General features: G+C 38.9%; 1 protein-coding gene across 1 annotated transcript in view; it reads right to left on the reverse strand.

The window, feature by feature from the left end:
• Window positions 1–13668, reverse strand: part of syngap1a (synaptic Ras GTPase activating protein 1a) — a 77295-nt gene extending 63627 nt beyond the window's left edge. The window contains exons 1-2 of the mRNA XM_056260267.1: window positions 13402–13668; window positions 6103–6233 (exon numbers count right to left, since the gene is read on the reverse strand). Coding sequence (XP_056116242.1) covers window positions 6103–6233; window positions 13402–13423 — 153 coding nt within the window. The 5' untranslated portion in view covers window positions 13424–13668. The remainder of the gene's footprint in view (window positions 1–6102; window positions 6234–13401) is intronic.
• Between the last annotated feature and the right edge of the window lie 4838 nt (window positions 13669–18506).

The following is an 18506-nucleotide window of genomic DNA, read 5'->3' on the forward strand; positions in this document are numbered from 1 at the left end:
GGGCCGCTTCTGTTCTCCATCTACATATCATCACTGGGATCTGTCATTCAGAAACATGGTGTCCCCGTCACTGTTATCAACTAGCTACTGGAGTGCCTCAGGGCTCAGTGATGGGACCGCTTCTCTTCTCCATCTACATGTCATCACTAGGATCTGTCATTCAGAAACATGGTTTCTCCCATCACTGTTATCATCTAGCTACTGGAGTGCCTCAGGGCTAAGTGCTGGGACCCTTTCTGTTCTCCATCTACATGTCATCACTAGGATCTGTGATTCAGAAACATGGTTTTCCCATCACTGTTATCATCTAGCTACTGGAGTGCCTCAGGGCTCAGTGCTGGGACTGCTTCTCTTCTCCATCTACATGTCATCACTAGGATCTGTGATTCAGAAACATGGTTTTCCCATCACTGTTATCATCTAGCTACTGTAGTGCCTCAGGGCTCAGTGCTGGGGCCGCTTCTCTTCTCCATCTACATGTCTTCACTAGGATCTGTGATTCAGAAACATGGTTTTCCCATCACTGTTATCATCTAGCTACTGGAGTGGCTCAGGGCTCAGTGCTGGGGCAGCTTCTCTTCTCCATCTACATGTCATCACTAGGATCTGTGATTCAGAAACATGGTTTTCCCATCACTGTTATCATCTAGCTACTGGAGTGCCTCAGGGCTCAGTGCTGGGGCAGCTTATCTTCTCCATCTACATGTCATCACTGGGATCTGTGATTCAGAAACATGGTTTCCCCGTCACTGTTATCATCTAGCTACTGGAGTGCCTCAGGGCTCAGTGCTGGGACCGCTTCTCTTCTCCATCTACATGTCATCACTAGGATCTGTGATTCAGAAACATGGTTTATCCCATCACTGTTATCATCTAGCTACTGGAGTGCCTCAGGCCTCAGTGCTGGGACCGCTTCTCTTCTCCATCTACATGTCATCACTAGGATCTGTGATTCAGAAACATGGTTTCCCCGTCACTGTTATCATCTAGCTACTGGAGTGCCTCAGGGCTCAGTGCTGGGACCGCTTCTGTTCTCCATCTACATATCTTCACTAGGATCTGTGATTCAGAAACATGGGTTCTCCCATCACTGTTATCATCTAGCTACTGGAGTGCCTCAGGGCTCAGTGCTGGGACCGCTTCTCTTCTCCATCTACATGTCATCACTAGGATCTGAGATTCAGAAACATGCTTTTCCCATCACTGTTATCATCTAGCTACTGGAGGGCCTCAGGGCTCAGTGATGGGACCGCTTCTCTTCTCCATCTACATGTCATCACTAGGATCTGAGATTCAGAAACATGCTTTTCCCATCACTGTTATCATCTAGCTACTGGAGTGCCTCAGGGCTCAGTGATGGGACCGCTTCTCTTCTCCATCTACATGTCATCACTAGGATCTGAGATTCAGAAACATGCTTTTCCCATCACTGTTATCATCTAGCAACTGGAGGGCCTCAGGGCTCAGTGATGGGACCGCTTCTCTTCTCCATCTACATGTCATCACTAGGATCTGAGATTCAGAAACATGGTTTTCCCATCACTGTTATCATCTAGCTACTGGAGTGCCTCAGGGCTCAGTGCTGGGGCCGCTTCTGTTCTCCATCTACATGACATCACTAGGATCTGTGATTCAGAAACATGGTTTATCCCATCACTGTTATCATCTAGCTACTGGAGTGCCTCAGGGCTCAGTGCTGGGGCCGCTTCTGTTCTCCATCTACATGTCATCACTAGGATCTGTCATTCAGAAACATGGCTTTTCCCATCACTAGCCAAGTTTCCATCCACTTGTCAATCGAATTATCTGAAGTTCGGTAAAAAAAACTCATGCGAATAAAGCTGGTGAAAGTGTGTTTCCATCCAACGGCTTTAAAGCGAATAAAAACCTGTGCATAATGACGTCACATGCTGTTTTGCGATCAAATTGGTATATCGAATTGATTTGAGACATTTTAAGGTGTTTCCATTCATTTTCGCACTGAATCGCACAACATTCAAGCAAACATTTGCGAACAAAGTTTTGCTAGACAAAATGGATCGCGCCATCTACCAACAAATAATCAATATTGCACAAGTTGTAGCCTAATAGTGCTTATGTGCCAGCTGATAGCGACATATGTAAGGGATAATGTATAGCGAGGCGGTTGTTAGCCTGAAGGGGTTAGCTATAACAATTGCCTCGCTATACATTATCCCGCTTATTACATGGCTACCTACCAAATAAATCAATAATTTGACACAAAATATTGATTTAAAAAGGAGTTTATTGATTTAAAAAACGACTGTATTGCTTCCGCTAAAGAAAATAGTCCGTTCCGTCTCTGAACTGCGTCCATGGCAACGCTCTGTTGTTCATGGCAACGGTGTGTTATACTTAGCAGCGGTGTGTTATCAAGAAATAACAGACCGCATTCTACATTAGAATTCAACCAAGCCATGTAATAACAAGCTATAATAAGAAAACAACGACGCTATCACCACATGGCTATGATGATGCAGATGCACGTAAATGCCCAAAGACAACGGAGGCGCCTGTGGTGTGGGAACGGCAGCGCTCCATCAGTTCTGGGAGATCGCGGTTCAGAAACACCTCACGGAAACCCTTTGGTTCAAGCATTTTTTTGCTTTGTCCACTTACATCTGTCTTTGTTGACACCCACATGTGTGCGCAAACAGAGCGGAAATACTGGGCAGAAATTAACTAAAACTTCTTCTTCTATGTTTTGTAGCGGGTGGCAACCATAAAATGACCTAAAACTTAATCGCAATTCATTATTTATTCGGCAAATAACGTTTCCAGCAGCGTTTATCGCATAAGCCGTATATCGATCAAGATAAAATCCGATGAGACCGAACGTATTTCATTTGAGTCGATATTCATGAAATTCAATCGAATTTTACTGTTTCCATAAGGCATTTTTCATTCGATATCACTTAATTCGGATAAAAACGTGTGGATGGAAACATAGCTAGTGATATCATCTAGCTACTGGAGTGCCTCAGGGCTCAGTGCTGGGACCGCTTCTCTTCTCCATCTACATGTTTTTCCGATCACTGCTATGCTGATGACACAAAACTATACCTCTTTTTCCAACCAGATGATCTGACAGTAGCAGATCGCTCGCATCTTGACATTTCTTGCTGGATGAAGGACCTTCAACTCAGCCTTATGAAGACAGAACTGCTTGTGTTTTCACACAACCAATCACTTCATCAGAACCTCTATATTCAGCTGTAGGTTCATCATCCATAACTCCATCCAGGACAGCCAGGAACCTTGGAGTTGTGATTGATGATCAGTTGAACTTCACAGACTTGCTAGAACTGTAGTCTTGTAGATTTGCTTTATACAACATTAGGAGGATCAGGCCCTTCCTATCAGAGCTACACAACTCCTGGTCCAATCTCTTGTTCTCTCCAGGCTGGACTCTTGTAATGCTCTCTCCTTCCAGCATCAGTCAAACCTCTGCAACTGATCCAGATGCTGCAGCAAGAGTGTGTTTATCGAGCCGAAGAGACACACCTCACTCCTCTCCTCATAAACTTGCACTGGTTGCTAATTTCCGCTCGCATCAAATTCAAGGCACTGATGTTTTCCTACAGAACAACCACTGGCTCTGCTCCTCTATACCTAAACTCACTACTCCAGACCGATGTGTCTCCAGAAGCTTGTGTTCTGCCGGTGAACGGTGTCTTGTGGTGCCATCATCCCAAAGAGACACAGAATCACTTTCACAGACCTTCATCTGGACTGTTCCTGCTGGAGGAATGAGCTGCGTAACTCAACCTGAGTCTTTAGCCATATTCAAGAAACTGATGAACACTTGACCCATTCATACTAACCCTTACTATTCAATATATCTATTTAAAAACAAACCTTGCTACATGGACTGTACTAGATCATGCCCACACTAATATGTTTTTTCATTTGAAAACGCATCTATCTCTCCGTTTTCTCTTCCGTCACACTGAGACAGCGTTTTTATTAATGAAAACGAAGCTTTTTGAAAACGCTCTCCAAAGTGGATAAATTTGAAGATGCAGATTTCGCGTTGTAGAGTGGACTGTCTAAACAGAGGTATTTAAAAATGATGATGTAAGTTTAGTCATGTGATATACACCCACCGGCCACTTTATTAGGTACACCTGTCCAACTGCCCGTTAACACTTAATTTCTAAGCAGCCAATCACATGGCGGCAACTCAGTGCATTTAGGCATGTAGACATGGTCAAGACAATCTCCTGCAGTTCAAACCGAGCATCAGTATGGGGAAGAAAGTTGATTTGAGTGACTTTGAACGTGGCATGATTGTTGGTGCCAGAAGGGCTGGTCTGAGTATTTCAGAAACTGCTAATCTACTGGGATTTTCACGCACAACCATCTCTAGGGTTTACAGAGAATGGTCCGAAAAAGAAAAAACATCCAGTGAGCGGCAGTTCTGTGGGCGGAAATGCCTTGTTGATGCCAGAGGTCAGAGGAGAATGGCCAGACTGGTTCGAGCTGATAGAAGGGCAACAGTGACTGAAATAACCACTCGTTACAACCGAGGTATGCAGCAAAGCATTTGTGAAGCCACAACACGCACAACCTTGAGGCGGATGGGCTACAACAGCAGAAGACTCCACCGGGTACCACTCATCTCCACTACAAATAGGAAAAAGAGGCTACAATTTGCAAGAGCTCACCAAAATTGAACAGTTGAAGACTGGAAAAATGTTGCCTGGTCTGATGAGTCTCGATTTCTGTTGAGACATTCAGATGTTAGAGTCAGAATTTGGCGTAAACAGAATGAGAACATGGAACCATCATGCCTTGTTACCACTGTGCAGGCTGGTGGTGGTGGTGTAATGGTGTGGGGGATGTTTTCCTGGCACACTTTAGGCCCCTTAGTGCCAATTGGGCATCGTTTAAATGCCACGGCCTACCTGAGCATTGTTTCTGACCATGTCCATCCCTTTATGGCCACCATGTACCCATCCTCTGATGGCTACTTCCACCATGTCACAAAGCTCTAATCATTTCAAATTGGTTTCTTGAACATGACAATGAGTTCACTGTACTAAAATGGCCTCCACAGTCACCAGATCTCAACCCAATAGAGCATCTTTGGGATGTGGTGGAACGGGAGATTCGCATCATGGATGTGCAGCCGACAAATCTGCGGCAACTGTGTGATGCCATCATGTCAATATGGACCAAACTCCCTGAGGAATGCTTCCAGCACCTTGTTGAATCTATGCCACGAAGAATTGAGGCAGTTCTGACGGCAAAAGGGGGTCCAACCCGTTACTAGGATGGGGTACCTAATAAAGTGGCCGGTGAGTGTATATATATACAGATATTCATGTTTATAGCAGTATTGTGCCTGTTATGTGCTATTCACTTTCATACAGTTGCAGAAATATGTTACTTCACACACTCTTCATATCACAGTCCTGCACAGATGACAGAAGTCACACACATCTGCTGTCCTGCGGCGAAACATGAGCAGTTTTAGACCAAACATATAATAGTGAGTGAGAGCGACCTGGACGATCAGTGAATGATGAGATATTCTGCTAAATAAAATTATCCTGCCAGAAGAATTGCGCGATAACTTTATTATTTATTTTTCCGTCTATATCATCTAGGTGAGCTTTTGTGAGGGTTTCCCCTTTAGTAAGGTGAATTTAGCGTTTTCAGGCATTTCAGTGTGGATTAGAAACTTTTGGAAAACGCTAGTGTGGACGGAGAGCGTTTTTAAACGAAAACGCCATTTTAAATTGTATCCAGATGAATGTAGACGTAGCCCTAGACTAACTGGGACTCATCACACCACTTGCATACTGTTGCCTCTTTTCTTGGTTTGATTGCTTGTATTGCTCTCCTCATTTCTAAGTCACTTTGGATAAAAGCGTTTGCTAAATGATTAAATGTAAATATAATGCTTCTATATAAAAATGATATATTAATATGATTGGTTTGTAGGGGCACTAGAGTTTGCAAGCAGCTTTTTCAACAGTGATGCTGATGATCCAAGAGAGTCAAAGAGTCATCAAAGGCCTGCAGCTCCCTCTAGTGTTCACAGCTGTGAGTGTGTGTGTGTGTGTGTGTGTTCACCTCCTCTTGATCCAGCAGGTAGAACTGGTCTCCATCTCTGACGCGGAGCTGGCGGCTCCAGCCGGGGGAGTCGTGTGTGTGGCCATTCAGAGGAGTGTGAGGCCGAGAACATGGAGACACACACCTTCCATCTGAACACACACACACACACACACACAATATTAGTGCACATGATACAACTGAATCAGACCTGAATACTTACTTTTACTTTACACAATATTGATTCAAAATAAAAAAACATCATAAATGGCACATAACTGTCAGATTTATTTGCACGTCAGATACAGGCCGCTTACAAATTGAGCAAAAAATTATAATTTTGTCGCAAAGTATCACCTTCAGCAGGTCAAACTAAATAATATGTGTTGTTTTATTTTACATAATTTATTAATTATTTTACGATTTAATTACAATTATTTATTAATGATTATTTTAAATGACATCTGCATTTTTTGCAATACTGTAAGCTAATTTTATGTCTAAATACAGTATAAAATTCTGGTCAGTGTAACATTATTTCATTATAATTTTTTAATTAGTATTTTAAAATTTGTTATTTTTGCAATATTGTAAGCTACATTTATGTCTAAACATAGTAACTGGTTTGTGTACGATTATTTTATAGCAATAAACAGATATACACACATTTTAAAAATATTTTTTTTAATGTATCAATTAAAAAAATTATATTTATAATAAACTCCAGAGTGGGTAACAGGATCGCAGATTGAGGGAATAACTAGTTAGTTAGTTTATAGCTGGTTAACAGTAACACTAACGCTGTTTTAATCAAAGATGAAGCAGGTGGGACACATTTTTACTACAGTTAATAAATTCAATAGATGACGTTAAAACGATGACGTATGATTTTAAAAGTGGCGAGGTTACGACCTCTAGGCCAACATGGGTCACATGACTCAAACACTTCAAGTGCAGTATGTATGGAAAGCACATATCTGGATGAATAGAGAACGGGATCATAGAGGTGCGGCACAGTAACGCTCAATGCGTCATATATGGAAACACACACAAGACAAATTTAAAACTCATTTTGACACTTGCTTTTGTGTCCCGATCGCCCCCACAGCGAGAGAGAGAGAGTGAGAGAGAGCGAGAGAGCGAGAGAGAGAGAGAGAGTGAGAGAGAGAGCGAGAGAGAGCGAGCGAGCGAGCGAGAGAGTGAGAGAGAGAGAGAGGGAGGAAGATGGGTTACAGCCCAAGAGATGTCACTTCCGTGACGCCCACTCTCTCTCTCTCGCTCGCACACCCCCAGCCTGTTACCATGACGACCACGGCCGAGCGGGCTAAAAAACGACTTAAAGCGACCGATATAGCGTGAGAGAGAGAGGGGGATTATGAAAGAGAGGAAAAGGAAAGGCAGAGAGGTGGGTGTCAGATGGAAGTGTTTGAGTACAGCATGAAAACGGGATGAGAGGAGAGAACTATTCTGGAAGAGGGAGCCAACTCTGCGTTGCCGTGGCAACCGTGATGGATGTAATCCCTCTCCCTCTCTCTCTCTCCCTGTAGGTGGGAGTCTCTTCCTCCTCTGGCAGCTGGACCCGCAACACATGTGCTTTCGAAACGTTCTCCAGAACACTTTCCACAGGCCGTTCCTGTCGCATCTCAACGGAGATATCATGGGGTTTGAGAAAAGTTGCTTATTTAGTCATGATCAGCTTTGTGCTCAAGGTCATTCAGAAGGAATTCATGCATTTGCTGCTTATTAGAATGACTATTCAATGCTAATATGTTGTTTGCTAGACTAATTCATGGTAACATAAGAACATTAGATTCAGTGTGATGAAGAGTAGCCTATAACAGTGAAAACATGGAAAATTCCATCAATGGCGGGGAATGAGTTAACTACCAGAAGAAATTTTCAGCAGCACAAAAACTTCATTAAAACAAATGTTTATTGGGCAGTAGTTCTTTATGTTAAACCAAAGGTCAAAGGTCAGAGGACCGAAAGGCAGATTTAACATCTAGTAATCAAGCTGAGCTTCTCAAGCATCTGCAGAGATCAGAGCGACAGTCAAACTGTAAGATAATAAATCATATGAAAGCAAAATGAATAAAGATGTTCTTAGAAATGAAATCCTCGTCCTGAATGACCTATAGCTATACATGAACAAGAATCAAGAAGTTAGTTCACATCTTTTTCCATAAAGCAGATTAACTGTAAGTGTGTCAACATGTTATTGGCTTGATTTGGAAATCAATGCCTGATGCCCACAGAAGCCTCAATATTTCCATAATGTCACAGCTAACCTGCTAAACTCGCAGGAACACAGCTTCTGCATTAAACAGGTTTATTATTAAAAGCCTTTTCTACAGCAGTGCTGATGATGGGAAATGAGAGCGTTTAAGACGAGTCTGTGATTGATGCATCGAATGTGTGATTCTTACATAAACGCTCAGAACAGGCCACGTGTTCAGCAGTGATCCGGACTGTCAGACACACCGAGCTCATGAAGAGCCTATGATATGAGTTCAGGAACACAGTTTTCTTGGACATGACAGACAGGCATTTGACTTTACATATGAATGAGATGATTCATCAACTCTACATTTACATAAACATAAAACATAAAACTCACCAAATACACAGATGAACAACTGTAAAATTAACATTTAATGGAGCGTAGCTGGAAGAAAACAAAACTAGAGGTTTATCGCATTTCATGGAAAGATAGCATTATTGCGTACAGAGAGGCCTTAAAAGCTGCAGATCTGCTTATTTTATGTCTATCTTAGAAGAAAACCAACACAACCCTAGGTATTTATTCGATACAGTGGCTAAATCAACAAGAAATAAAGCTTCAGCTTCTGAAGTTTCCAAGCAGCACATCAGTAATGACTTTATGCCCTTCTTTACTTACAAGATTAATAATATCAGGGAGAAAATTATAAGTATGCACCCGTCTACTACAGCATTGCATCAGGCAGTGCAGTGTAGTCTCCCTGAGGAAAACTTCCATTCATTCACTGCTATAGGAGAGGAAGAATTGTCTAAACTCGTTAAATCATCTAAATCAACAACATGTATATTAGACCCTATACGGACTACGCTACTGAAAGAGAAGCTTCCAGAGGTCATTGATCCAATTCTTAATATTACTAATTCATCTTTGTCATTATGTACCAAAAACTTTTAAGCTGGCTATGATTAAACCTCTTATTTAAAAAACACAACTTGATCGTACAGAATTAGTGAATTACAGGCCGATCTTGAATCTACCTTTTCTGTCAAAGATATAGAAAGGCAGTATCCTCACAACTGTGTTCCTTTCTAGAAAGAAATGATATCTGTGAGGATCTCCAGTCCGGGTTTAGACCGTACCATAGCACTGAGACCGCTCTCATTAGAGTCACACATGATCTGCTCTTATCATCCGATCGCGGTTGTATCTCTCTATTAGTGTTACTCGATCTTAGTGCTGCATTTGATACTATTGACCACAGCATTCTTTTAAATAGACTAGAAAACTGTGTTGGCATTAGTGGAATTGCACTAGTATGGTTTAAATCACACTTATCTGACCGTTATCAGTTTGTAGCAGTAAATGAAGAGATGTCTTATCAATCACAAGTTCAGTATGGCGTACCACAAGGCTCAGTACTAGGACCGCTGCTGTTCACTCTGTACATGCTACACACACACACACACACACACACACACACACACACACACACACACACACACACACACACACACACACACACACACACACACACACGCACACACACACACTGTACATGCTACCCTCACACACACACACACACACACACACACACACACACACACACACTCTGTACATGCTACCCTTAGGAGATATCATTAGGAAGCATGGGATTAGTTTTCACTGTTATGCCGATGATACTCAGCTGTATATTTCTTCACGCCCCGACAAAACTTTCCAATTCAAATAAATGCAAAACTGTAAAATTATATTTCAATTATAATATACATGTGAACAAGATGGTTCATCAACTGTAAATTTATATCAAATTATATATATATATCATGATCTAATCATAATCTGATCATTATTTCCTTTGATACTGTAATTATGATAATTCAATTTCAAATAAACACACTGACATTCAAAAACTTTTTGCAATTTCATCTCATAATGTGGCTCAACACCTAAAACAAACCAATTATATTGCTGTTACATTAGAAGATCAACACTTTCCAAAACAAATGCTGAGATGTGCTGTTGATTATAATGGGAGTTTTCTAGTCTGACAGCAAACAGAAGTGAAAGATAAAACACGCAAAAGTGGATCAGATGCCTAAACCGCATCATCAGTGACGGGTCTGTACATCATATTACTAACCTCAACATTTCACCACTGCATTCATGCGCATAACGAACAGTGAGTCTGTGATTCGCTTAACCACTGCAGAAACAAAAACTGAAAAGCATCATAACTAGAGAACGAAGACACAACAGGAGCAGAACGCTTTACACCATCGGCTAAACAGCTGTTACTGAGATATAACAATACAATCGCAATCATGACGATATGATCAGAGTCACAATGACACGATCACAATCATGAAGATATAGTCATGCTCATGTTGATATGACCATCAGATTTAGTTATTACCGTAAAAGGAAAAAGAAAAAACATTTAAGCAAAATTTTTCTTTTTTCCAAAGAATGTTCTATCAAGGTTCCCAAAGTTATGAACAAACGTTCTTCCAGTAACATTAATAGAACGTTATCTGGTCAAAGATATCTGGCCTTTAATAATGTTCTCTAAACTTTAGAACAAAAACATTATTTATACATCATTCATGGAGCGTTTTTCTGAAATGTTTTAGTTGGATGTGTTCATCTAACATTTTTTAAATGTTGCTACTTGTTTCAGAACGTTCAGAGAACATTCAAAAGTAACGTTCTCATAATGTTTGAAGAATGATACAATGGAATGTTCCCTTAACGTTCATATAACCAATAAAAAAAAAACATTTTAAAAACTGGATGTTTTGACCGTTCAGAGAACATACACATAATGTTTACATTATTAAATGGGAACATTAGCAAAGCGTTCTTAGAACATATTTTTGGGCAGTTAGTTTACACTCTGCATGTGCATTAACTTAATTCAACATAACTATTTCAAAGTAGTAAACAGTAAACAAGTACACATCAGTACATCAGTTCAACAAAAAAAAAATTCTGTACAGTCAGAAGTATGATCCACACCAGAACACAATCAACAATGAACTGAATTGATCTGAATAATAATAATATCTCCCAGGGGTAGCATGTACTGAGTGAACAGCAACGGTCCTAGCACTGAGCCTTGTGGTACTCCATACTGAACTTGTGATCGATAAGACTTAGTGCTGGGCATACCGGTGTTTATTTTACTTATGATATGAATTTTTAATATACCGCAATACCGGTGCATGTCACTTTAACAACACACTGGTGATGCACAGCTAACGTTATGTGTAAGCATGACGTGAAGATGGATAGGTCAAACTATAATTGATAGCTGTCAAATTATCTTAGTGTTTCCCATACATTGGTTCACAATATCAACACAGCCTTTCGGAAAATCTATTTGTGGTTGGCATTGACATCGTTGAATAAATATGAGCACTGCACGTTTCAAAGTCAAAACGCGACGCGGGAGTTTTTATATGAATGTTTCTGAAGTGCACTGACGGTCTTTAGAAAAGTTTCGATGTTATTTCAATTGAATCTTTCTTTGCGTTCTGTCAGCGTTTATGAGCGCTGGTTTGTGTTCAGCCGTTACCGGGGAAACCGCTTTGTGTTCAGCCGTTACCGTGGAAACCGCTGTTTCTGCGCTCCTACAGCGCCTCCTGCTGGAGCTCTTTGTAAACAGCATCATTTTGTGGGTGGAATTTTTCTACAATATTCACTCATGACTGTACAATAGTGCATTCTAAGTCAATCTACTGCAGTATGTCCTCTCTCAATCAGTAGAAAATGTGGTTAACACCCAGTCATGCATGGAAAAAATAAAATACCGTCAGATACCGCGAAACCGGTATAATTTTGAAAAATACCGTGATATGGATTTTTGGTCATACCGCCCAGCACTAAAAGACATCTCTTCATTTACTGCTACAAACTGATAACGGTCAGATAAGTGTGATTTAAACCATGCTAATGCAATTCCACTAATGCCAACATAATTTTCAAGTCTATTCAAAAGAACGTTGTGATTGATAGAATCAAATGCAGATGAGAACAAAACTTGAGCTGATCTGAATAATGACTCTTCCATCTTCTGTAGAGCTGCTTCACCCCTGAATCTGAGTTTGTCTCATATTTGATGAAGTTAGCATCATTGATTCTGTTATTTTCCTGTGTATTACTGTGAAGCTGCTTTGAAACACTGATGATATATAATAATGTAACAAACTGTTTGTTTCGTTCTGAATAAACTCACTTTACAGACAGAAGTCCGGCAGACAGGAGAGCATGACATTTAAACGCTCTCGCTGAAACTCCTCCAGCTCAATGTAAATGACCTCTTGAGATTCACAGTGGCACGACTGACGCTCATCACATCATGTCTGATACACATCCATCTGATCATCTGCACTAAACAACACCAAACACCATCATGGACACTCAAATAATTCAATATGCATTCATTTATCAACATGAAACCCTAATGTATATAAATGATCACAAAATAAACTAAGAAGAAATATAATTATGCCTATTAAAAACCATCAAATGTGAAGTGTCACACGGGGAATTCTGGGAATGGCATTTCAATGTAAATTATAGGGTTCTTTTTTACATCTAAAGATGGTAGATGTAAGCGCTAGTGTTTTACTGTACAGTTACATTAGATGTATGACAGTTTCCCCTGCACTGCTAACCGAATAACCGAGTTTATTCTGTACTGATACAGAATACAGCATTTATTCTGTATCAGTGATAAATGCTGTATCACTGATACAGCATTTTACAATTAACATTAAAATAATTTTGTGATTTTCAGTGTGAGAATTTGTGTTGATGTTCTCGCGCGTGTTCCGGAAGCTCTCCCTCGTGCGCGCGCGCGGGCCGCTCCTGACTCGGTTCGGTTCGGGATCTATAAATAAACCTGCTGTTTCTGAGCTCAACTATTCACACTGATTATCGATCGCAATGATTGGACTCTCACGCGGAAGGTGCATTATCGATCAGGTGAATGTAAAGGCATCGCGGGACTGCAGAGTGAGAGCTGTCAATCATGGGAGCCAGCGAGCCCGCATTGATCAGTGATCGGAGCCGACCAGATGATCGATTATAACTCTTACCTTGTGAAGACACATAGGACATGATCCTCCGGCACTGACCGTGATCAGCTCGCTCTGTGAGGATCCATCATCACTCCTCCAGCGCGACAACATTCAAAAATAAAGGAGAGGAATGACGCACAGCTCTCCAGACGCGAGGCGCGCGCACGCACGGTGCTATTATTATTATTATTATTATACTATTATTGATCTGAATGATGATCGAAAAGATCCGCTGATCACTTTGCGCTCCCGTCACCGAACGCAAGCGCGCACTGGCACGCACACGGGAACGCGCACGGGCGCGCGCACCCGGCACGGCGCGGTCCAATGAGTGAGTAATCGATACCGAGCCCGAACCCAATGAGTGAGTGGACTGATCGAGCCCGATCTGAACCAGAACCAGTGAGAAGTTAGTCAGAAAGTTGCTCTGTGGAGATGAAGTGGATCCACTGGAACTCCATGTATTGTGAAATATCATTATAATATTAATCAGCTGTGAATATATAGTAATTTAAGTGTAATTTATTCCTGTGATCAAAGCTGAATGTTCAGCATCATTACTCCAGTCTTCAGTGTCACATGATCCTTCAGAAATCACTCTAATATGAGGATCTGATGCTCAAGACACATTTATGATTATTATTAGTGTTGCAAACTGATTTGATGATGCATTTATGATCACATCTTGTTTCTTATTTCAGTGAATCTCCTCTTGGAAAACCTGGATATATGAGTGAGAGAATTAAAAGTGTGATTTCTAGTCCTGGAAAACTCATGGAAGTGTGTTAAATTCTTAAAAAGTCATGGAATTCTTTTAATAATCATACATTTTTCTAGTTATGGCGGGTAGATAGAAATCTGCTATTCTATCTAGCTATTTCTCAGTAAGTAATCACAATCAATTAATAACGTCAAGTAAAACTGAAAAAAAAAATATTATTAAAAATGATTTTACTTCCTTAATTAGATATTATTATTACTATAAACAAAATATTTATATAAATATTAAATTAAAACGCAACTCCTAGCCTCTGTAAAATAAAACTTATTTCTATTTATTTATAAATATCTTATTTCATTACCTTCATGACATATTATTATAACCAACTATAATATTTATAAATATTAAATTAAATTGCCATTCCTACTGTAAAATAAAATATATTTAAATAATTATATGTTATTATTAAATAATTATCAATATTATTATTATTCCGTTTTTGAATATTCTGAAAATGTTTTCAATTTATTTATAATTATTTTATTTCATTGTTATAATGAAATAGTATTATAATCATATCAAACTATGTGTATTTATGTAAATATGTAATTAAATTAATAGGATCATCATCATCATCTTCATCTATTAGAGTCCAAAAGGTTGAAAGAAAGTTACTTTGAGCTGAAACTCCTGGAACATTAGAGTGACACAACCCAACAACGGCCACAAAACATCCCAGAACTCCTCAAATAACAGCAGTGTGTTTTTCCAGATTAAGTTCCTTCAGTCTTTTTAATCCAGATTAAGTGCCAAGTCCTTAAACACAGCCACTGTTCTTATAGCTTTTACATTTTTTGAAAACTCAATAGATTCAAAATACATTTACATTTCAAGATTAAATCTTAAAAAAAGAGGATTGCATTTTGAAAATTTACATTTGTGAATGTGAAATTTAGCTAACAGAAAAATAAGGTTTACAAAATAAATATCTCTTTTCTTTTCACATTCATGAAAACCAAAAATTACATTTCTATATGTAAATTCAAAGTTATGATTCACATAACATTTGATAAAATCACAAATGTCACACCAAAATGTCACTGTGAGAGAGCAGTTCCAAAATAAATGTAAAGAAGTTTCAGGTTTCTGTAAACAGAAAGAATAACAGCAGTGTGTGTGCCTCTGTTTTCCCTCCAAAACCGCATCACTTCCTGGAGGATGATGTCATTCACCTGTTTAATGGTGCGTTCAAGTCATCTCGTATAGATCGTATTTACGAGTTGAACGCACTTGAACGCCACCACAATGTCGTAAATACCAGTGGGGAGTTCGGGATTTTCTCTAAGCCCCGATCTTTCCGAGTTGTGGGCGTGTCACTGAGAAACATGGCGGAATACCACAATACTTAAATATTATGCAGTGATATCGTCAAGGTTTTCTTATTTACAGCGCAGTTAAGCGAATTGCCTGCACAGAATATGATGGCATTATAATATAACAGTGCAACATGTAACGATAAAGTTGGCAGTGGCTTCATAAATTAATTAAAAACATAAAAAACAAAGTACATCCGATGCACATTTCTTTGTTCTTCATTTTCTAGAACAAGAGTTTAAGAACCTTACTGTGTTTTTGTGTAATTAATTAAGAGAAAGTACTCCGCCATCTTCCTCCGGCGAAAGTGACTTGAACGCACTGTCGTCGTAAACACGACTTCCCACCTCGTACGTACGAACTTCCCCAGGAGGACTTGAACGCACCAGACTCGGGAGGTCAGAGTGATATTTGAGGCCGCAAGTCTAGAGAAAAACTGTACAAATACATCATAAAATATAACAATAATTAATTAATTAATTCAAATTGAGAAAAATAAATACATTAATAACAATAAATAAAATTGGATGTAAATAAATAAATATGATTAAATACATTTATTTTATTAAAATAAACACAATGAAAAAATAAATTTAATTACAAATGTTGTATAAATTCAGAAAAAAATTAAAATAAGTTTTGATTAAAATAAAAAATGAATTAAAATAAATACATTTGATGTTAACAAATAAATAACTAAAGAAAAGTATTTGATTAAAATGAATAAATAAAAGACGATTTAATTAATAAGTTGATAAACAATAAATACAAATTTATTGAAATAAAGTCTAAAAATCATAACTACAGAAGTATGAAATATAATAGAAAATAAATAGTATTTTACACATATTTATATATTTTCACAGTATTAATTTGGTGTTTTCATAAAAATATATACTTGTTTCAGATTTGAGGGTTTGATATTTCCAGCTAATCAATATTCCTCAAAACTACAGTAAAGTACAGTGAACTACAGTAAAGTACAGTGAACTGAAGTAAACTACAGTGAACTACAGTAAACTACAGTGAACTACAGTAAACTACAGTAAAGTACAGTGAAAAGTACAGTGAACTGCAGTAAACTACAGTAAACTACAGTAAACTACAGTAAAGTACAGTGAACTGCAGTAAACTACAGTGAACTACAGTAAACTACAGTAAAGTACAGTGAAAAGTACAGTGAACTGCAGTAAACTACAGTAAACTAGAGTAAAGTACAGTGAACTGCAGTAAACTACAGTGAACTACAGCAAACTACAGTAAAGTACAGTGAAAAGTACAGTGAACTACAGTAAACTACAGTAAACTACAGTAAAGTACAGTGAACTGCAGTAAACTACAGTAAACTACAGTAAAGTACAGTGAACTACAGTAAACTACAGTAAACTACAGTAAAGTACAGTGAACTGCAGTAAACTACAGTGAACTACAGTAAACTACAGTAAAGTACAGTGAAAAGTACAGTGAACTGCAGTAAACTACAGTAAACTAGAGTAAAGTACAGTGAACTGCAGTAAACTACAGTGAACTACAGCAAACTACAGTAAAGTACAGTGAAAAGTACAGTGAAGTACAGTGAACTACAGTAAAGTGCAGTGAGTACTCTGGAGTAAACTACAGTAAAGTACAGTGAACTACAGTAAAGTACAGTGAGTACTCTGGAGTAAACTACAGTAAACTACAGTGAACTACAGTAAAGTACAGTGAACTGCAGTGAACTACAGTGAACTACAGTAAAGTACAGTGAACTACAGTAAACTACAGTAAAGTACAGTGAACTACAGTAAAGTACAGTGAGTACTCTGGAGTAAACTACAGTAAACTACAGTGAACTACAGTAAAGTACAGTGAACTGCAGTGAACTACAGTGAACTACAGTAAAGTACAGTGAACTACAGTAAACTACAGTAAAGTACAGTAAACTACAGTAAACTACAGTGAACTGCAGTAAACTACAGTGAACTGCAGTAAACAACAGTAAACTACAGTGAACTACAGTAAAGTACAGTGAACTGCAGTAAACTACAGTGAACTACAGTAAAGTACTGTGAACTACAGTAGATTACAGTGAACCACAGTAAACTACAGTGAACTACAGTAAAGTACAGTAAACTACGGTGAACTACAGTAAAGTACAGTGAACTACAGTAAACTACGGTGAACTACAGTAAAGTGCAGTAAAGTACAGTGAACTACAGTAAACTACAGTGAACTGCAGTAAACTACAGTGAACTACAGTAAACTACAGTGAACTACAGTAAAGTACAGTAAACTACAATGAACTACAGTAAACTACAGTAAACTACCGCAAACTACAGTGAACTACAGTAAAGTACAGTAAACTACAGTGAACTACAGTAAAGTACATTGAACTACAGCGAACTACAGTGAACTACAGTGAACTACAGTAAAGTACAGAGAACTACAGTAAACTACAGCAAAGTACAGCGAAGTACAGTGAACTTCAATAAACTACAGTAAAGTACAGTGAACTACAGTAAAGTACAGTGAACCACAGTAAGCTACAGTAAAGTACAGTGAACCACAGCAAAACACAGTGAACTACAGTAGAGTACAGTAAACTACAGTAAAGTACATTAAACTGCCGTGAACTACAGTAAACTACAGTAGAGTACAGTAAACTGCAGTGAGCTACAGTAAAGTACAGTGAACTACAGTAAACTACAGCAAAGTACAGTAAACTGCGGTGAACTACAGTAAAGTACAGTGAACGACAGTAAACTGCAGTAAAGTACAGTAAACTACGGTGAAGTACAGCAGACTACAGTAGACTGCCGTGAACTACAGTGAAGTACAGTAAGCTACAGTAAAGTACAGTCAACAAGCAGTAAACTACAGTAAAGTACATTAAACTGCCGTGAACTACAGTAAACTACAGTAGAGTACAGTAAACTGCAGTGAGCTACAGTAAAGTACAGTGAACTACAGTAAACTACAGCAAAGTACAGTAAACTGCGGTGAACTACAGTAAACTACAGTGAATGACAGTAAACTGCAGTAAAGTACA

This window comes from Rhinichthys klamathensis, unplaced genomic scaffold (assembly GCF_029890125.1).
Source record: "Rhinichthys klamathensis goyatoka isolate OS25496 unplaced genomic scaffold, OSU_Roscu_1.1 h1tg000176l_1, whole genome shotgun sequence".
In the NCBI taxonomy this organism is placed as follows: Eukaryota; Metazoa; Chordata; class Actinopteri; order Cypriniformes; family Leuciscidae; genus Rhinichthys; species Rhinichthys klamathensis.